The sequence below is a fragment of the Daldinia loculata genome, assembly GCF_022478755.1.
Source record: "Daldinia loculata strain CBS 113971 unplaced genomic scaffold F4817scaffold_6, whole genome shotgun sequence".
Taxonomy (NCBI): domain Eukaryota; kingdom Fungi; phylum Ascomycota; class Sordariomycetes; order Xylariales; family Hypoxylaceae; genus Daldinia; species Daldinia loculata.
The window spans coordinates 157996-178173 of record NW_026054860.1 but is presented as its reverse complement, the minus strand read 5'-3'; the positions used below and the strand labels follow the sequence as shown (position 1 = coordinate 178173).

The 20178-nt window shown below is 44.6% G+C and overlaps 9 protein-coding genes across 9 annotated transcripts; 5 read left to right on the top strand and 4 right to left on the bottom strand.

Moving 5' to 3' along the window:
- Positions 1–652: 652 nt before the first annotated feature.
- On the top strand, positions 653–1873 carry F4817DRAFT_368043 (uncharacterized protein; the record flags this gene model as incomplete). Its single annotated transcript, XM_049307199.1, has 1 exon — positions 653–1873. One exon carries the CDS (start codon positions 653–655, stop codon positions 1820–1822), a length of 1170 nt encoding a protein of 389 aa, XP_049162366.1. The 3' UTR covers positions 1823–1873.
- A 1118-nt stretch (positions 1874–2991) lies between these two features.
- On the top strand, positions 2992–4396 carry F4817DRAFT_237362 (NAD(P)-binding protein). Its single transcript, XM_049298989.1, has 2 exons — positions 2992–3118; positions 3194–4396. Exon 2 carries the CDS (start codon positions 3379–3381, stop codon positions 4357–4359), a length of 981 nt encoding a protein of 326 aa, XP_049162365.1. The 5' UTR covers positions 2992–3118; positions 3194–3378; the 3' UTR covers positions 4360–4396.
- Positions 4397–4464: 68 nt separating this feature from the next.
- F4817DRAFT_312492 (calcium-dependent phosphotriesterase) lies at positions 4465–6223 on the bottom strand (the record flags this gene model as incomplete). The annotated part of the gene is made up of 8 exons (XM_049300134.1): positions 4465–4682; positions 4753–4832; positions 4887–4983; positions 5053–5262; positions 5317–5424; positions 5482–5672; positions 5731–5888; positions 5948–6223. The coding sequence occupies 8 exons, from the start codon at positions 6221–6223 to the stop codon at positions 4465–4467; spliced, it is 1338 nt and encodes a 445-aa protein (XP_049162364.1).
- A 1304-nt stretch (positions 6224–7527) lies between these two features.
- Positions 7528–7795, top strand: F4817DRAFT_326830 (uncharacterized protein). Its single transcript, XM_049301955.1, has one exon. The coding sequence runs from the start codon at positions 7538–7540 to the stop codon at positions 7784–7786; it is 249 nt and encodes an 82-aa protein (XP_049162363.1). The 5' UTR covers positions 7528–7537; the 3' UTR covers positions 7787–7795.
- Positions 7796–8481: 686 nt separating this feature from the next.
- On the top strand, positions 8482–8787 carry F4817DRAFT_312490 (uncharacterized protein; the record flags this gene model as incomplete). The annotated part of the gene is made up of 1 exon (XM_049300133.1): positions 8482–8787. The coding sequence occupies one exon, from the start codon at positions 8482–8484 to the stop codon at positions 8785–8787; it is 306 nt and encodes a 101-aa protein (XP_049162362.1).
- A 588-nt stretch (positions 8788–9375) lies between these two features.
- On the top strand, positions 9376–11453 carry F4817DRAFT_326828 (ribonuclease M). Its single transcript, XM_049301954.1, has one exon. The coding sequence runs from the start codon at positions 9908–9910 to the stop codon at positions 11144–11146; it is 1239 nt and encodes a 412-aa protein (XP_049162361.1). The 5' UTR covers positions 9376–9907; the 3' UTR covers positions 11147–11453.
- Positions 11454–11458: 5 nt separating this feature from the next.
- On the bottom strand, positions 11459–13072 carry F4817DRAFT_368042 (FAD-binding domain-containing protein; the record flags this gene model as incomplete). The annotated part of the gene is made up of 3 exons (XM_049307198.1): positions 11459–11951; positions 12007–12550; positions 12613–13072. The coding sequence occupies 3 exons, from the start codon at positions 13070–13072 to the stop codon at positions 11459–11461; spliced, it is 1497 nt and encodes a 498-aa protein (XP_049162360.1).
- A 960-nt stretch (positions 13073–14032) lies between these two features.
- On the bottom strand, positions 14033–14386 carry F4817DRAFT_312487 (uncharacterized protein; the record flags this gene model as incomplete). Its single annotated transcript, XM_049300132.1, has 1 exon — positions 14033–14386. One exon carries the CDS (start codon positions 14384–14386, stop codon positions 14033–14035), a length of 354 nt encoding a protein of 117 aa, XP_049162359.1.
- A 1172-nt stretch (positions 14387–15558) lies between these two features.
- On the bottom strand, positions 15559–18994 carry F4817DRAFT_326827 (uncharacterized protein). The gene is made up of 5 exons (XM_049301953.1): positions 17322–18994; positions 17194–17271; positions 16968–17140; positions 16286–16911; positions 15559–16226 (listed from the first exon to the last, which is right to left on the bottom strand). The coding sequence occupies exons 1-5, from the start codon at positions 18778–18780 to the stop codon at positions 16184–16186; spliced, it is 2379 nt and encodes a 792-aa protein (XP_049162358.1). The 5' UTR covers positions 18781–18994; the 3' UTR covers positions 15559–16183.
- Between the last annotated feature and the right edge of the window lie 1184 nt (positions 18995–20178).

Genomic DNA, 20178 nt, shown 5'->3' with positions numbered 1-20178 from the left:
CCGATGTTAAGAACCCTGGTGTCTCCAGATATGTCCGCATAATATCTAGGATGGACAAGAGGCTTACCTTGAGACCATCCTAAGACACCATTAAAAAAAGAGGGGTCACATATATATAACCATGGTCCCAGGCAGTCAAGTTTATATTTTCTACCCTCTATCCCTATATCGCAAGGTAAACTTAGGAGGCACGGAAATAACTTCGTTGTCCTGTAAAGAACTCTAACCCTAGAGTATGGAGACCAGTGACTCTACATACTAAAAGCACCCTTATTTCTAGATATCTCGTCTTGAATCTTAACATCATATTCCTAACCACATAATATTATCCATGTTAACTTAATAGATATGGCAACTTTACTTACCTCGTCAATGAGATTATTATACTCGAAACAGACATTTAGATTAGCAACAATCAAACCGATTAGAAACTACCATATTGTTCTTGATACAGCCACTGTGTTCTGCTACATCTGCTCTGTATCATTATTTGAAACGAGGATATATTCTTGATGAATTCCCTTGTAAAAAATATTTTCTTCTGCGTGAACCAAACATTCTCAACTAATCACATATTCATATCTCAAAACCGCAAAAGCATCCCACAATTAGCTTTACTTGGCAATTTACCAAAGTTTCATTGATAATTGCAATGAGCGTCATGAAGGATATCGACGAGTCACGGTTGTACTGTGAGAAGCACATGCTCATGACTTGTAAGGTATGTTTGCATAGTGTCAACGTAGCCAACGACGGTACAATCCCAAAGAATGCATCTGGCCTACCCCGTCTTCATGGGGTTTACGTGGTTAGACCACGATTTCAACTTGCCCACACACATGATATTGATAGATTGGGATATGTAGATGGCTTATACCCAGACAAAGAGAGAAAGCTGCCTCGTATTGATCTGCTAAAGGCCATCAATAATGGTCATCCGTATTACGACTGCAATGCATGTGGTCTTACTTTCCTCGCAGGTGGTGGGCCTGGGTCTTTTGCTGCACATCCCTCTCATGTTTGCTCGGATGGACAACGATATTTGATAGCTAGACTATCTGTATCAAAGTTTACCTGCGACTCAGGGAAGACTGTATGCCATGGATCCTTCTTTTTCGGACACAAATCCCCCTCGAACGTCCATTACCAGTGTATAGGAAAGATTGATACTAGAAGTGCAGAATGGAACCTTGACAATTCTGAGCTGGGGACTCTAATCGAATTGCTACTACACGTGGAAAAGGATATTTTCCCCCACAGGCGAGATCTTGTTGACGAACATGTCTACACGAATAGCGCCTACTTCGCTGGGCAAGCTCGACGATTCCAATTGATAGTGATCACTACTCTTAGTGAAACTCTTCTCAATTTCTTGGACAAAGTACAGACCTTGAAATATAGCCAGAAGAGACAGGCTTACTATGAGAAAAATAGGTTTGGAGTTGTCAAAAGAATGTATCCTGCTACCGAGGAGCGACGTCGCCTAATATCAAAGTTCATCGCGGGGCTTAAGAGCCTGGCTAAGCTTGGTATACCAGTGCATTGGTGTCCCGGCTCAAAATCTATGTATGAGAAGAGAGTCTTCCTTAACGAGTCATATGTACTCCCACCGGCACTGAACGAGTCCCAAAACGACCCACCCGCTGAGAAAGATGTGGAACCGGGCGAAGACGTAGATGAGGACGAGTTGATAGAAGGTGATTCTCTTGAGGGTATACCAGACCACGACCAATGCCAGAACGTTGAATACGTTCCGGGTCCCGAAGAAGATGCTGAGACCCAGGATGCTGTTTGGGATAGTTTATCTAACCCGGCCAAGTAGCCTGGCTGATGCACAGCCGATTACAGCTTTCCCTTAACATGGGTCGACGTAATATGTATTAGTATAGTTAACTATCTAAAAGTATAAAGTAGTTGCTAACTATAAATAAATAAATAAAAAAGGGGTACCTAAAACAGCCTTAAGCTCATGTGATTTATTTTAAAGTAGTTTTATGTTAAATTTTTAACACCGTAATATCATTAAATAACTGGGATTTAAACTTATATAATGTTTAAAGCTTTGTTATACCCAGTTAATAAACAACGGCTTTAAAGTCACTTTTACTTTTATAAAAAAAAGGCTTAAGTTTACCCACTTTTACGGTTGACCAAACAAGGTATTATGTTAAAATGAAAAAAAATACGCAAATTAAACTTAAATAAATAATTAACCATAAATTTATTTAATTAATTTAATATTTTATACTTTTAAATAAAAAAAAGCTTTATTTTTTTTTAAATATATATTTTATAATTTTATATATAAATAATAACCACATAATTTAATTATATAATTTAACCATAAACGGGTATTACGTAAAAATTACATAAATATTACATATATTTAAATATAATTTTATTAATATATATATATACTTTTTATACTAATTACACGTAATATTTATTTTTTTAAAATACACGTTTTTTAATTAATTAATTAATTATTTAATTTTACATATATATTAAAAATCATTTAAAAAAACCTCGTTAACTTTTTCCTCGAAATAATTATATGTAATTAAATAAAAACAATATAATTAAATTAAATTAATTAAATTAAATTAATTTAATTAAATTAAATTAACTCGATTAAATTAAATCGATTTAATTAAATTAAATTAACTTAATTAAATTAAATTAACTTAATTAAATTAAATAAAAAATTATATAAAAAAATTATAAAATAAAAATATTATTAAATACGCGGTATAAAATTTAACCAATAAAATAAAACGCATTTTATAAAAAAACATTTTAAAATATATATTATTAATTTAATTACTTTAATTAAATATTTACATTATAATAATAACCGTACAAAGTTTAAAAATATATATTAAATTATAACCCGTGACCTTTTACCAACTTTAATTTAATGCGTAATTTTTTTTTTCATTTTGGCACAGTACCTTGTCTGATCAACCGTAACTCTAGTAATTTTCAAAGTCCTGCCAAGAATTAAAGAAGCTATTTAGAACCTTATCTAACGCTTTTGGGCTCCAGGGTACGACGTACGGTACAGGGTTCACAGGAGATGCACTCCGCAATTCCAAGAAGCCGAAAGTGGACCAAGATCGTATGTACTCCTCACCCTCCATCGCGCCGTAGCTTGACCCCGCAATCTCTCTCCTCGCTTTCTAACGAATGCTAGGAACTATTTCCCCCCGATACCCGATATCCACACCTACATATACCGAGGGTTTTAACCCGGTAGCTTAAGAGACAATCCCATGCCACCCCCTTGGCAATCTACTCGTACCTATCTTAATTAATTAATTAATTAATTGTCTCTATTAACACCACCACCAAGCAAAGCAATCCCGTCTAGACATAACCATGCCGCCGATCCCCAAGAACATCATCGTCACCGGCGCCGGCGGTTTCATCGGCCCCCTGCTCGCGGCCCGTCTGCTCAACGACCCGGGGTACCGGGTGGTCCTGACGGACCTAGTCGAGCCGGTCGTTCCCTCGGGGGTCAAATACCCGCAGAACGCGACGGCGCTCAAAGGCGACATCTGCGACCCGGCGTTCGTGGCGTCCCTGCTAGATGCCGCCGCCCCGCTCTCAGCTATATTCATCTTCCACGGCATCATGTCGGCCGGGTCGGAAGCTGACTGGGACCTCTCGATGCGCGTCAATGTGAACAGCGTCAGGGACTTGCTGTTGGCGCTGCGAGCGAAGGACCCCGGTGTTCGCGTGGTTTACTCTAGCTCCCAGGCCGTGTACGGGCAGCCGCTGCCGGACGGCCCTATCTCGGATAGTGTCACGCCGACGCCCGAGGGCACGTATGGTGCGCATAAGTTGATGACGGAGGTCTTCATCAACGATATGCATCGACGGGGCTTTATCGACGCCTTCAGCCTGCGGTTCCCGACGGTCTCGGTGCGGCCGGGCCGGCCTACCAACGCCGCATCGTCGTTCCTGTCCGGCATGATCCGGGAGCCGATGAAGGGCGAGGAGAGTGTCATTCCGTTGAAAGACCGATCGTTCAAATCGTTTCTTACTTCCCCGGGAACCCTGCAGGAAAACCTTATTAGAGTGTTGAACATGGACAGCTCGAAGCTACCGAAGCACATCCGCCATATTAATATTCCCGGGATCTCGGTCTCGATACAGGAACTGATAGATGCGCTTGCTAAGTACGGAGGGGAGGACAAGTTGAAGTACCTCAAGGAGGAGACTAATCCAGACCTCGAACGGATATTGCGAAGCTGGGCACCGGAGCTTGACACAACTACGCCGCTGAAGCTTGGGCTGGCGAAGGATGAGAGCGCGGAAACACTCGTCAAGCAGTATATCGATTCTCTAAAGTCGTAGTATTTACCTGTAATTTCAGATACTACGAATACTCATAAATATGTTATTCTTACAGGTTTCAAAATGGAGTCTAATTAGCAAAACTTGTGATGGATTACGCTGCGATCAGACATCTCCAATGTATCCGCCCCCTGAAGCCCCAAGAGTAGCATAGTAGAGATCCTCCTCCGCGAGAATGACCATTCGCCCGTCACCGGCGAAGTTGAAGTTTGCAGACGTCTTTCCAAGAAAGATCTTTCCGATGAGCTTTCCGGATGGGTTCCACACCTGCACACCGTCGCCGCAACCAGAGTAGACATTGCCATTACTATCGCAGTGAATACCTACATGATTGAGTGTACTTCATTAGTCTTGGGACCTCTTAGGGGGGGTAAGTGGTTCATAATAACGTACCGTCTGGAACACCGGTGTCGACGTATGCAAAGAGCTTACGATTATCCCAGGTCCCATCTTCCTGTACATCGAAACGATAACTGCGAACATATTAGCTGCTGTTCAATTCGGGTTTATCGGCCACGATCGCATACATGCTGGCAGGCTCACTAAAATTCCAACCCAATACTACCTTATTGACCCCAGTATCAGTGACGTACGCATGTGAGCCGTTGGGAGAGAATGTTAATCCTAGGGAGTGGACACGCATTAGAATATGAATGCTTAATATATATGATAACCCCATATAATACATCTTACCGTTATTAACACCGAACCCATCTGCGACTGCAGCGACTGCACCAGTCTCGGGGTTATATCTATATATCTGAGTCCGGAGTCCCGGTGCGGGTCGGAAATCCTGTAGATATCCGTAGAGACTATCGCTGAAATATAGTTCCTTATTGCGAGGGTTGACCGCGGCATCATTTAGGGAATTGAACTGGCGTCCGAAATAATTGTTGAGGAGTACTTTATTGCGAAATATTAGCTAGCTCTCTTCGCCGATTAGACTCCTGTACTTACTAGTTGTATTATACGGTTCCCTCGGATTCATCACGACCAGCTGGGACGTAGCATCATCTCCCTGGCCCTCCGCGGCGAATACAATTTCGCCCTTATAGTTTGTTCCACCTAAAGTAGATTCGTAAGCCGACAAAGTAACCCGGATCTGGAACTAGTTGGTCCTACCATTCGAGTTGATAATGGCGGGTGCGTCAACAGTCTGAACGTTAACGGATCCTGTTGCGTTACGAATATTCGATACGGCCGCAGCTTCTGAAAGCGCGATTTTAAGGATGATATTAGACTTGTTTAGGCCTGTGCCCGCGGCTGCAGCTCCAGCATTTTGCACAAAGAACATCTCATCTGTAGGCGGATACCTAGCGTCGACCGTGTTAGACTTATTTGTGTAAACTTATATGTTCCCTACAAGCATACCAGACGGGGGCCTCGTGAAACATGGGATTTGTTCCCGCGTTGGCGATGAGTGTTAATGTAGGGTTGGGCCCAATCACATCGTAGAACTCATCGTCATAAATGTGGAAAGGCTTTTCCTTCAATGACTCTAAATCATGTCCCGGCGGTATGAAGAAAAACTGTTCTAAATTAGCTTCTCAGGCTCCGAAGCGATGCACGAAGATGTGGTAGAATTTACCGTGGTAGCATTAGCTACTGATGGGGGCGAAACGGTTGGCAGAACATTGAATGATTTCCAGTCAATGACCTGAGCCTGTCCTGGGACCTCACGTTTCAATAGTCGTTCGTAGTTAAATGTTGAAGAGCTACTATAGGCTTGAACGAGAATTCCTGCTGCTAGAAGAACTAGCGCCGCTGAGAAAGATGTCATCCTGTGAAAACTCACACCGTATGCTATTTCGGTATTCCTGTGTTTGGGGTCTTGAGAGGCTGTTGTCGGCACGGGACCTGTCATTTTGTACACCCCCAATCCCCCGAAAGCGTACATGCAGTTCCAGGAACGGTAAGGGTCTAGCTAAGTCATTGGCTAACGATATGCCTAGGCCAACTCCCGGAAAGCTTGATTGTTTTAATTGACGAGGTTGGTTATGCGGGGAACTGACCTCACCAATTTTTCACCGCTTTATGTCAAGGTATTATACCGACATATGCTCCACCTTACTTAACTACTCCTATTCGATATAAGTCTTCGAAATAGCAAGGTTCGTCTAGGAAAGGTTTAGAACCAGATGAATGAATGGGGACCCCGGTTCCGGTAGTTCGGGATGCGATGCGGAGATACGATGCGGAGATACGATGCAGAGATCGGAGCGGGGAAGCGGGGATGCGGGGAAAGTAGCTGATTAGTCCGCTTGTACTGAAAGACATCCTTTTCATTAGATGGTTTTGGTTTTACGTCGAAGAAAGACGTATGTACTTGTTAGACTTACTATAGGACTAACATACTATCTATATCTTTAAAAGCTGAGTACCATAGGGGAAGGTATGCCGAGATAATGTTGTACCCTCAGCTTAAACTCCGCTATTATGTATTAACAAATGAAGTCTTCTACATAAAAATCCCTAATTTCATTGTAAATCCTAGCAAATTGAGGTTATTAATGGGCTCTCTTATATCCGTACATGGGTGTTTAACAAGAACTAAGATATGCTTCGGATACAAGCGCGGTATGAAGTAGCGAGAAGATCCTGTTGTAGGTTTGGAGAACTTCGGGGCGGGTGCACATTCATGCCCGGGGAGGTTTATTACCGCCTTGATTATCAAACTGGTCATGACCTTGCTGATGACTACCTAGGTACGAGGTCAGGTGGGAGGACGACGGCATCCAACAGAGGCCAGCTGACGTGTGCTACGATTTCAATTTGAGAGCTGATCCGTCAGTGAGGATAGCACTGCGGAGGAAACCGTGGCAGCGACCTGAGCTAGAAGATAGTCGATGCCTACTAACGTAATATCGAAATCGAATTATAGTGAGGGAGGTCCTCCATCTGAAGTTACCTGTATCTGAGTTGACGATAAGTTGACGTATAATCTTGTACGTAAGTAAGTAGGGGAGAGGCTCTGAGAAGAGGCGTTTGGGCAAATATGAAAGCGCACAGTGTTGGTTAGGTTAGGTACCGTACCTATATTTAACACTGGAAGTATTGCAATTACAAGTTTACATCTTTATATTTCTTTATCACGGGAGAATACCTCGGTGCAAATCATGGCGGTTATAGAGATGCAAGTCATCTCTGACATCGTTTGCGCAGCAAGTTCTAGCTATTAATGTCCCTGCTCTATTTCTTTTATCTCACCTTTGGGAAGTGGTGCTACATTGCCAAGCGCAACCTCGACACGGCCATCTCTCTCTACCGAAAGACATACCCAGGAGGTGAATCAGACACCTTCTCCATCGTCTGGACCCCGTACTACCTCAACTATAACCCGCATCCCTACAGCGTCGAAAAAGACACCCTGGTCCATGTCCGGAGGTGGATGCGTGGCTGGACTCGGATGAAGGGGCCGACGTTGTAGACCGACAAGCCAAGGAGAGTAAAGAAATGGCTAACGCCGGAGTGCCAATATTTATTGTCCAAAGAAAACACCGCCTGGACTCAACGCCGGATCCGATGGATCTCATGGAGCTGTTTATCGAGGTGAAAGAGGAGCAATCAGGTTAAGTGGTATTGCAAGTTCAAATTTGTAAACTGGACGGTCTTGACTAATAAATGCTCACTCAAAGTGATCCTTACATTCATACGTCATCTAAGTACTACTTATTTATATCATAATGTACAAGTACGAATGTGTCACAGACCATATGCACTATTATATGGATGAGATTGTAATATGTCGAGTAAATGATGGTCCCTCCGAATTTAATCATATAACCTGGTTCTTAATTTAAGTCACTCTCATGTCTCATATTACGAACAACTTCATAGATTTGTCAGTAACACTAAACAGAAAAGCCAGCAAATTTCAAACATAAATTTACAATGTATGTTCCCATAACGTTATCAACAACTCATAATATAACCTTTGTTTGCAAATTCAAGTACAACGTCTTTGATTTCCTCACAACTCAGTTGTAATCGTTCAAACTATGGGACTAGCAAATATATATACCACCAAAATCCCCACAATCATTCATTTTACCTAGTCATCAAGCTCTTTATCCCAATAAGAAAGTAAGCTACCCTACAGTGACCGAAACATAAATATTCAATATGTCCGACCAACAATCCAGTTTCCCCACCCGTAACCAGGGTCCTACAGTTCGCAATCCTGACACAGGGTGTACCGTCCAGCTGGGCGCTGAACTGAAACCTACTGGCTTTGAGCATACGGAGAGGTGCAAATGTATCAAACCTGGAACAGACGAAGAATGGAAGCTCCTATCCGATGGCATCAAACGTGCCCTCGAGACTAAAACATTAGAGATGGATAAAGCTAGCATGGCCTTCGCCCAGCTTCTCTTGGGTATGGGGATTGATGGAATACCGATTGCGGTTACCTTTTCTCCAGGGAAGTAATGAAAGCGATTTGATGCCCAATGATACTACTAGTTAGATGATAATTCAGTAGATACCTAATTTTAGCATAACACTCTCGGGAACCTCCATAGCTGTAAGCTCAATGGGGATGGTACCGGGGGGCGTAAAAGATAGACATCTAAATAAATAAAATATTATTATTAAAGCATAATTATCGTATCTCTAAGTATATTGATGTCTACCTTTAATACTCTTTACATCTTTCGCTTTTATAATAAACTTTGCAATTGGGAATATTATGACATACCGCAAGACAAGCAATGGGATAATAGGGGTTTCTGTTTGGCAAAATAGATACTACGCACAGTAGATAATATATTAGATATACTTCAATTAATGAGATCTCGTTGTGAAAGTGTAATTCTATTCGATTGCTCACTGTATGACGAATAATTCACTCCTATTTTATACGGAGAACTTGCCTATCTGGCCCATGGAACTTAACGGCCTACTTTACAAGAAAGGCTTGAAATTCCCTACCTCTCATAGATTTAAATCTACAAGCTGGCTTTAATTTATATTTACCGAATTTTACATGATTTGCATTCCAATCCACGTTGAAATGTAGCTTTATAAGATATGTAAGCCTCTAAGATATCGAGTTCAAGGATCCTGAAATGGAGTATCCCATGTCACAAGCCCTTCATCGCTTTAAAACCTGTTTCGGCGACTTACATAGTACCCATACAATTAATCCGACCCGACAGCTTCCTAGTCCAGCAAGTAAGCTGTGAGACTAACAATGTCGAAGCCATTAACTGCCCACTTAAAAGCAATTTTAATGAAACGTCTTACTAGGCTTTTGATTGAACAAGCTAGGTAATTGAGATGTTTACGGACCGAAAAACAGAGAGCATGATGGCTATCTCTAACACATGATTCGACGGCCGCTAGTGCGAAGACTGATCGCTTTTCGCCTGAATAAGAAGGTCTTGGCCTGGGGCGTTGCAATGTAACGCTGATCAGTGGAGAAGAGCGCGCATGATAACGGGCACGTCTTCCCCCTGACCTAGGCGCCGGACGGCGATGAAAAGCTTAAAAAGGAGGTAGTGACCGCCTAGCATTGACTGGAAATGGAGGCATCATAGGTCACGACAATATGTTATCTACTCGCATGTTCGGTGCCGGATCCTTGACTGTGCTGTGCCTAGCTCAGTCAGTCCTCGGCGGTACTCTCAAGCAATGTACCGGTACGCTGGAGTTGTCATGCCATAACGACACCAAAGTCGCCGATACCTGTTGCTTCAACTACCCAGGAGGATCGCTATTGCAGACTCAATTCTGGGATACGGACCCTGCAGTTGGGCCTGATGATTCCTGGACTATTCACGGTCTCTGGCCCGACCACTGCGATGGCACGTACGACGCCACATGCGACAGCAAGCGTGCCTATACAAACATATCAGATATCCTAACGGCGGCTGGTAATAACGATCTCCTTAGTTACATGGAGACGTATTGGCTGCCGAATGATGGGACAGGGGAGACATTCTGGGAACACGAATGGGGAAAACACGGCACGTGTGTCTCAACGCTGAACCCGAGCTGCTTCACCGACTACAAAGCCACCGAAGAAGTCCCCTACTTTTTTAACACGACGGTTAGCCTATTTAAGACCCTAACGACGTATAAGTGGCTCGCGGACGCGGGTATCACGCCAAGCTCAAGCAAGACCTACAAGCTCTCTGACATCCAGGCCGCGCTATCTAAGAATCACAATGGCGAGACCGTCTACGTTGGTTGTAGCGGGAGCGCCATCGAGCAAGTTTATTACTACTTTAACGTAAGGGGCTCAGTTGCCAATGGCGAGTTCGTACCGGCGAGTCCGGACAACGGCGACGATGGCGGCTGTCCTAGCACGGGTGTCAAGTATCTCCCCAAGAGCGGGGGTAACGGGGGTGGATCGACGACCACGACTACTTCCAAACCAACGAGCACGACATCGGGTGGATCTTCACCAACGCCAACTGGATCATTCTCAGGGAAGGGTTATCTAAACGCCGTAGTCGGTGGCTCTGAAACAGGGTGTATCATCGGGAGTGGCTCCTGGTACACGACAGGAACCTGTGCGACATTCACAGCCGCTTCTTCCGGGAGCGGATTTACACTCAAGTCCAGCAAGGGCTACTGCTCCGCGTCAGGTGGCTCGCTGACCTGCGCCTCTGGCATCAGCAGTGCTGACGCTGACGTCTTCGCCGCAGATGGAACAAATCTGGCGAATTCCGGTGGCAACGACTGGTATGCCGATTCGGTTCCCAGCGGTTCTACACAGGGTGCTGTGTATTCTGAGAAGGGGTCGCATACGACGACGTTGCAGATACAGTGGGAAAGCATCTGATAAACACAGACTAGAAGTATGGAGCGTCATAGAGATGTGAAATATATTTTGTATAAATGAAACTCGCCGTTCTCTGTGCAGTATAGTGTTGTTCGAATACTAAAGTCAAGATATGTTAATAGGAGTCAGCTATAGCAGAGGAATCTTAGATCATCAAAGCACGAGTATTACAAGGGCAATACTGGTAAACTTAATACCGAGAGAACTGAAGACCAATATTTGGTACATCTTCCATCTATTGGCATTGCTGTCTCTAGAGATCACTAGGTAGAATCTAAATTACACGAAGAACCCCGAATCATAGCGGAGTAACTACTTTGGGAGTTTGAAACCGCCAGGAGTGCCTTTCTGAAATAAACCCTCTGGGTCGTATTTCTTGCTGGTCTCTCTAAGCATCGATACACTCTCCTTTCCATATCCCGCAATGACATCGTCCTCCTTGTAGGCGTAATTCGCAAAGATATAAGGGTGCAATGATGATCTATACCTAGTAACCGCCCGCTCTCTGGACTCTGCCACGAGATTTTCTACTGCCTTGAATATGCGATCGTCATCTTCCGGCAGCGACCAGGTTGGGTTAATTACTACTATGATCAGCGGTCCATCCGAAGGCGGAATAGCCATAGCATTGCCGCCTGCCTTTGCTGAGTTCTCTAACATAGACACAGTCAAAAACTGGAATCCGAGAGTAAAGGTGAACCCCTCGGCATCTTTTAGTTTCTCAAGTGTCTTATCCCATTCTTCACAGATGTCCTCTAGTAATCCGGTATCGTTGGCCTTGATAGTTATCGAAGCCCAGAATTGCCTATCGAAAGTTTAGCAAAGGTTAAGACGAAGTCACATTTTATAGGGGGTCTAACCGTGATCCATCACTTGAAAATTTTGACAATTCCTCACAGAACTCCAGTTGCGTCGACGTCCGCATAGTGCACATTTCTTTAATCCGACGATACCCAAAATCTATAGGGCTCTCTACACCTGTATATTCTCGTAGTGCACGTGGGTTTTCTTCGCCTTGGGTGTGATACATGACACACGCCACAACTTTCTGTCCAAAGCCGTAACCAACGCTATACATGAGATGAGTGTCTTTGTCATGCTCACCAACGTAGGGGTAGCCATCGTGAGGGAATCCGCAAATGCTGTCGATAAGCGGAAAAACTTCTTCGATTACCTCGGGATGGTAGTATGTTATCCCGCCCCATATAGGTCCTGACTTGAAGGTCTTCATCTTGAAAGAGGTAACAATTCCAAAGTTATTCATACCGCCTCTCAAGCTGCGCCAGAGATCGGCGTTTTCTTCCGCATTTGCGCGGACAACCTCGCCAGATGCGAGGACGACCTGGAACTCGACGACCGAGTCGCATGCGAACCCTTTCCGCGTTGAGAATATAGACAAGCCCCCTATCATTAAGTTAGTAAGATAGGTAGTGATCTAGTATAAATGTATTATGACTCAATATTACCTCCTAAGAGGAAGCCGGCAACACCGATACGGCCAACACGAGCACCAGCTACTGTCAAGCCATACTTCTCCAGCTCAGCGTAGACAGGAGTCCAAATCTCCCCGGCAGCAATCTCCACTACTGACTGGTCATCACTTAACTTGATGCCTTTAAGGCCTCGCATGTCTATCGTGACGCCATCCTGGACGTTTGCGCTGCCAGCAATTGGAGAATGGCCAGCGCCTCGGATAGCCAGTTCGCAGTCTCCCGAGAGAACATACGGACGAAGAGCCCGGACTATACCCTGTACCTGCTCGACATTATTTGGTTTGGCGATGAATGAGGGCTTAACTTCGTTCTCGAAGGCACTGAAGTATGAGCCGTTGTCTTTCTCATATTCGGTGCTGCCGGGCTGTAAGACCGAGTCTCCAAGAACGCTGGTCAACGCGTTCAAAATCTGGGGGGTTTTCGAGCTAGTCATGATGGCGACTCAGAGGAAGAAAGCGTAGAGCGAACTTCAGAGGACTTGGACACCAAATCTATCGGAACTAAGGGGTAAGGGGTTAGGACAATGATGGAGTAGAATGAACTACACTTTGGTATTGCCAGGATAATCGTTCATCTATGAAGGAAGTAATATCCCCGTGGTCAAGGTTTCGTCTTTTATAATATCCTCCATATGATTGCCTTATGCAAGCTAGTGGCTTCTTGCCGGTGTTTGTTACGAAAACTACACTCCCATGATGTTGGAGATGCCTTTGCCCTGGCTAGGCGCGCATAGTTTGTCAAATATTTGAGTATGTTAACTATGTAGCGCCTCATCATGTGAGTAAACTATCGGAATAATAAGTCTAAAAATGCCTCCGTACCTATGTAGCACATATAATTCATTAACGCCGAACCGGCATACAGTTCTACTTGTTTAGCTTCGCCAACACATCCAGACCGGTCTTGATCTGCACACCACTATCATATTGTAAAGTAAGCAGTTCGACGCTTGATGATTTCGGATACGACACGCTGGGCATAACCCATGGACACCATTCTAGGCGCACCTTCTTGGCCGCGTGCTCTACCACGAATGATTGATTCAACCGGTGCATACAGCGAATTCTCTAGCAGTTTCCAGTCGTCAAAATGAGTTTGTCCCATGGTTGAGAGCTCCCGTCACAGCTAAAAGGACTTTAACATCAAACGGCGCGAGTTCAAGCCGTAGAGTTTCCTCCATGATTTCCTCAGACCGCTTGGATACGGCAAATGTAGGTACCTAGCAAACTGTCAACCTAACTATTAAACAAGCGTAGTGAAATTGAGAGATAATATTGTAGGTATTGCTATAGTAACAGAAAACTAGACCTTGATAAGGTACGTTGAGATACCTAAACAACGACGTGATGAATACGACGGTCCCTTTGGACTTAATCAACAGAGGCGCGAATGCCTAAGTTACTGCCAGTGGTCCCCAAACATTGAGATCATGCAGCGCTTTCCCAGCTTCTATATCTTCGTCTAGCAACGGCATAAAGTGAATGCGAGCAGCACAGTTGACAAGATACGTCAGTTTGCTATCGATTTCTTTGCTTATGTCGCCTACTGCATCACGGATGTCTGTAGACTTAGTAACGTCAAGCTGATGCAGCTTGACGTTGGGCAAACTCTCAACTTCAGACATTGTTTCCAAGCTGTGGGAGGCCGCGAATATTTGATAGCCTTGCTTCTGGAAGCCTTTTGCCATAGCAGAACCTGCCATGCCATTGCTGCAGCCGGTAATCAAGACGGAGCCTTTAAGGGACATTTTGAGCAGAGATATTATCGACGAAGTTGAAGTTGTCGGCTTTGTAAGTTGGGTACTCAGATGGGCTAGGAATGGAATTTTGCGAAATCACTTAAAATATTGAGATTTTACTTCGTATAAGAAACTTGAGCAATATATAAATCTTGATAAATCCTATCCCTTGCCTTCAGTAGAGAAAGTCGGATGCACATCAGGTTTCTTCAGCCCTTTATTCCAACGTTATAATTATACCATCTCTTGCTTTACAGTATCTCTTTTGGCACCAATATCAAGAGATGCCTATAAATTTGATCCTTAGTCAGGTTTATAGATATTACTGGTCAGCCTAAAAAACGAGGGCTCAACTTATCACTCTTAGGTAGGTATAAGCTGGAATTCGAATATCTTAATGTCGCATCATATATCAGGCGTAATTGCTAGTCAGCGATTACGGCGTCGTTTTTCGTGTTCGACAGTTAATAAATGGGTGATAGTTTTTACCTACTATCATCTAAGATACAGAATACCTAAACTACCGTGGTGATAGAATACATGGGTGGAGGTAAACCATAACATCTACCACCGTCAAAACTGAAATCACTGTGGTATAGACGGAATCCTCTCCCACGTGCAATTCTTGCATCGACCGTGTCTACATCCATTCGTAGTGCACATAATCTCCTGAGGTGCAAATGAGTGCTTACACTTGCAACTACAAGTTACGTTAGCCAACCGTAAATAGATAGAAGACGCCAGGATGAGTAGGGCTACAACATAGTGTCTCGGAAAGGCTCCCCCTTGCCGCTCACGCCAAAATAACTACCAGCTCAACCACATAGCAGCCGGAATGACAAGATGATAAAGAGATGCTTACCATTTCCAAAGATGGGTTGCATAGAGAGGCGGGTCCTGTTTATAAGGCGGATCCGGGGTCGGCGGCCTTGGTGGAGGCTTGGGAGGGTTAACTTCGCCTTTCGAGTGATTCCCTAGAGATTCGCCCGCCATTGAGGAGGATAAACTGCCGAAGCTGTAACAACGAGGGTAGCCGTGGATCAAGTTATGCGGATAAGAGTTCGGAAATCGAGAAAGATCGCAAGATATCGTGTTGGTTGAGACACTTTCGGTTCTGTTGATTTGATGATGACCTAAAAGTCCATGCACAGTCAAGGGGGTCTTTTCGAGTTTAAATAGATCTTGGACTAAGATGATGACTGGTAACTATCTACAATGGTTGACGCATCGTCGCGCAGATATCTTGCTGACTTCCTTAGAATACTGACTTAGGTACCACAAGTAAGAGTCCGAGCTGTATAGTGCTAACCTCTGTACGTCACCAACTCACCTAGGATTCATTAATACTCCCGTAATGAGTAGTTCTATCGTCTCGACTCGTGGATTAAGTATGCAAATCAAATCGCGATGTTTTTCTAGTCGTCCCTACAAGATATCTAATCTTCACGTATCCGGAGAAATAATCTCTCGATACTTATTAGAAGGCAACACGAGCGAGATATTGAGGTCAATCCCTAGAAAAGAAAGGGGAAGGACGTCCACTTATAGACACTCGAGTAGTATTCCAAAGATTCAATTGTAATATACTACTCTACCGCGACTAAATAGTCAGGGATAGAGTAATATTCGAAGACAGGGTATTATTGAGCTTATATGGATAAATGAAGAGAACCTTGAAGACCAGAGGAATAATTTCAGCCTATGAAGGACCTCTGGTTGACGCCCTTCCCCTAGTTTCACCTATTGTGGCTCTATCTATGAATGCCCTTTAACACCGTATGATAGGGGACGTTACTTTGACCAAAATTATGCGCTCAATGCAAGACAAGCATCCACTGCAAGACCAACCCTATAGGACACAAGTATTAGCAAATTAAAATATCCAGACGATGTGGTGAGCAAACTAACCTTCCCTCTTTCTGATAGACAACATCGCTAATGATATCTCGGTCCAAATCCGGAAACATACTAGCCAGAGTTTCTACAACATTGTTATGCTCCGCTCGGTGGATCCTTTGAGCTTCGGCAACCTCAGCGCTAGCCTGCCTTGCTGCAGCTTCTTCAGCTGACAATCGCTGGCGCGTGTCTATCGAAGGGGGCTGCCCATCAACGCTGGGCCGAGGACTAAGTCGTGACGTAGTATCTGGTTGAGGCATACGGGCAGGCGAACTAGGACCAGCACCGCTTGGATCCTCTGAAAACATACGACCGATAGACGACAAGGGCTTTTGAATCGAACGAAGTAAACCGGATATTGCTGGACTGTCTTCACCGGAGTCATCATCGTTGGATGACAAAGATTGGCGTGGTGTAGCTGACCCATCCATATCGAGCGATGGGCGCGCCGAAGAGGTACCCGGGGGATACAGTCCAGTCTTTTCGGACTGCCGCGGCTGTGCTACAGCAGGCGGTTCTTCCGCTCGATGTTTCTCTGCAATAGCAGAGACGGCTGCTTCTACGTTTTTGTCGAATTCCTCATCGGATATCGTCAGAGAAGTACGGTCCATGCTCTCGATGAACTGTATAGCACCCATCTAGTTTGCAAGGTAAGCAGACAAAATTATTAAACAGATTTTACTTCGAGGCTTACCAAAGATGAAAGATAGTATCCAGCTTCCCCGCCGAGTTTTTCCTGGTTCCGGAATCGCAAAATGTAATGGACATTAGAGACCAGGTGGTCGGGATTAGACCGTAAAACGACGTATATCAAAAGCGGCATGAGGGAGTCAGCGGAAGAGTCGGACTTATTATGTTTAAGAAGGCCTAAACTCCCAATTAGTTAATGCTATGACATGTTGACATATCGATCTTTATACCAAATATGACTTTGCAGCAGTTAAGAACGCAAATGATCTTGTCTCGAGGTGCTCTGTAGGATTTGATTTTTAAAAGTTCTAGAATCATTAGCGACTAAGCCTCGGTTATAAGAGCGTGGAAAACGTACCCTGCTGAGCTAGAACGAGAAATCTTTTGCCGCTATCACTGGCAGGCGGAATATCTAAGTGCTCTTCTCGGACCCAGCTGTAGATATTGATCTTCTGCGCTAGTATTTCGTCCCTCTCTACATCCTCTTGGTGCTGCCCACGTCGCCCTGGCCCCAGTGGCAGATCACCCCCTCGGCGTTTCGGTTTTGCGCCTGGGATAGGTTGGGGCGGAGGTATTGCGGGTGAAAAGGTCTGCGTGTAGAGCCTGTTCATGACAAGCTTCTCCATTCCTTCTCGGGCGTTGTCGAATTCCGCGTCCGACACCTCGCTCCATACCTCACATTGAGCCATTTTATTGGCTATGAACGTAAGGAAATCGCTGATAATTTTAACTTGCTCGTGAACCATCCACTGACGCTTTGCAAACTCTGACAAGAAAGACTTGAGATATCTTGCAACGGGATCGGCCTTCTTATGTTTGAGCTGTTCTAAAAATCGGTGGAAGTCAAACGGTAGAGCTGGTTCTGGCTCCGGATCTGGAGGTGGAGGTCTATGCAGGGGCGCCACAGACGAAGTCTCATCTGACAGCCCGTCCTTGGGCGGAACAGGCGGACCGTAGTCATCAGGCTCCTTTAGCTTATCCCTTGACCGGGCATTTATCGGCGAGGTGTTGGAGATCCTTGGACCTTGCACGTCCTGTAGCTGCTGAGCAATACTCGGCACAAGGGGTTCAAGGCTAGACTTCCTCGGCGGATGCTGTACCGGGGGGCTACCTAAAAGAGGCGAAGCAATCTCAAGCCGCGGGCTCATCACTTCATCTGCTCCTGGGCCACCGCCATCTTCGGGAAACTGTTCCATGATACTCTGAATTTCCGAACGAGATGCGCCTTCTTGCTCATCCTCGCTTGGATAACGTCTCTCGTCATATCCGGCATCGGATCGAGTTGGGGAGGGCTCTAGACCATGCCCCTTGGGTCGATGGGAGGAGTTGGCTCTGGACGGCGGCTGGGACCCTTCGGGAGTGGGAGGCGTCGGGTCGACATATGGGGCAGTTGTAATAGTTAAGTATTGCGGCTTCTTGGGTTTGAGAGTCGCGACTGAGGATTCCATAGGGTCAACTGGAACGTCAGATGTAGATTCTTGACCAGTCTTATCCACCGATACATCTTCGACCTTAGTATCTTTCTCGGGGATAGCGTGGTCGGCTAGGGACTTATCCTCGGCAGGGTCTATTAAGATGGCTTGGTTGTCTAGGGCTTTGGGCTCCTGTATGCTTTCTTTCGTCTCGCCATCTTTAGATTTGCTTGGAGCCTCAACCTGTCCTGACTCTGACGGAGTAGCCGTGACGGTCGGTAAAGTATCTGGCGGATCGGCAGGCTTTTGATCCCTCATGGCGGGGTCATGGTCGGAGGTGATGGCAACCTCTGGTCTGACAAGAGGGCTTGCAGACTCTGGTAGGGACTGTTCAGGAGGAGGCATGCATGAAAGGTCGAGTTGCTTAATCGGTGGTTTAGGATATAGAGATGTTTTTAGTTGTGAGGTGGAGATAAGAAATGTTGCAGCAACTTTATGTAATTAGATAGGCGGCAGGTACAGCAGGCAGAGCCAGGTAATAGTATGTGCATGTGCTGGGATAAGTTTTATCGTTATCGCTTTCCTAGAAACGCGTGAAACTGTGAACGCTGGAGACTTGCATTAGGTTGCTCTAATTAATGCCGACTAACGCCCTGGCGCCAAGTTCCGAGAATTAGAGTTGGATACCGCCACAGGTTATTTAGACGCTAACGAACGCCAGAAGCTAAGCCACTAGAGGCACCTACCGACTCATACAAGTACCTAAGGTACATATCTGATCTGCACCAGTGAAAGGTAATGAATTCAACAAACACTGGTGGTTCAAGTAATCTATATTTATGCTATAGTTTATTAAACAAGCTATGGTTAATATAGTTTATTTTATCTTCTAGGTTGTGTGTTTAAGTATGGACTTATTTAACTGCATCATATACATTTACAAAGAGGCTATTAAGATCTTTAATAATAAGTAGCTTATTCATGGCTATGAAATCAATTTAATAACCAACAACCATATCATATGTCTGTATAAAATCTTTAAGCTCGGTACCGTTTAAGCTGAGGAAGCGGAGATATCGCCAAGTTCTAAAGCCTTGGCGTACGTAGTAAAGTAAAATTATCCGACAAGAATGTTTTTGAAGTGAATACCTAAACTACCTGACTTATACATGTACTTAACCCAACTGAAATTTAAGACAATACCTAATAATAAGTTCACATCAAATCTTATAAGTACCTACGTGGTGAGGTAAGTGAGGAATCTATTCGAATAAGTCTTTTAAGCCAAATCAAGTCTTACACGTGTAGTAGCGCAGAAGTACATATGATATGCACTTTCATGGGCAAATAAGCACATGAGATTGGCCAAACGTCATCCTAGTATACTACCTGGTATGCACGTTATGCACCTTGTGTACCGGGGTAGAAAGACATCCACTCTAGGTTGTAAGACGATGACAAATGACACCTAAGATCGACGCCAAGCCAACTGTAGCGGGAGTCCCGGCCGCTAATTCAGATTCGTCCGGCATTATGGCATTGTACAGTAAAACAGGCAAGTTACAATAGTCCGCCATGTACAAAGAATAATCACAAATCTTGTCTCGTTACTCTCGGAGGAATATTTGGCTTCAGAAGGCACTTTGAAGCCTTATTCAGGTTAGAGAGCCAGGTTCTTGCGGCCTTCCATTCGTTCCGAATCCTCTATACACTTGCTACACACTCGTTTTTAATATCCTATGGCTCGAAACACTACATCCTCTGCCGTTGCTGACATAGGCTCTCCGTGAGAAGATTTCCGTC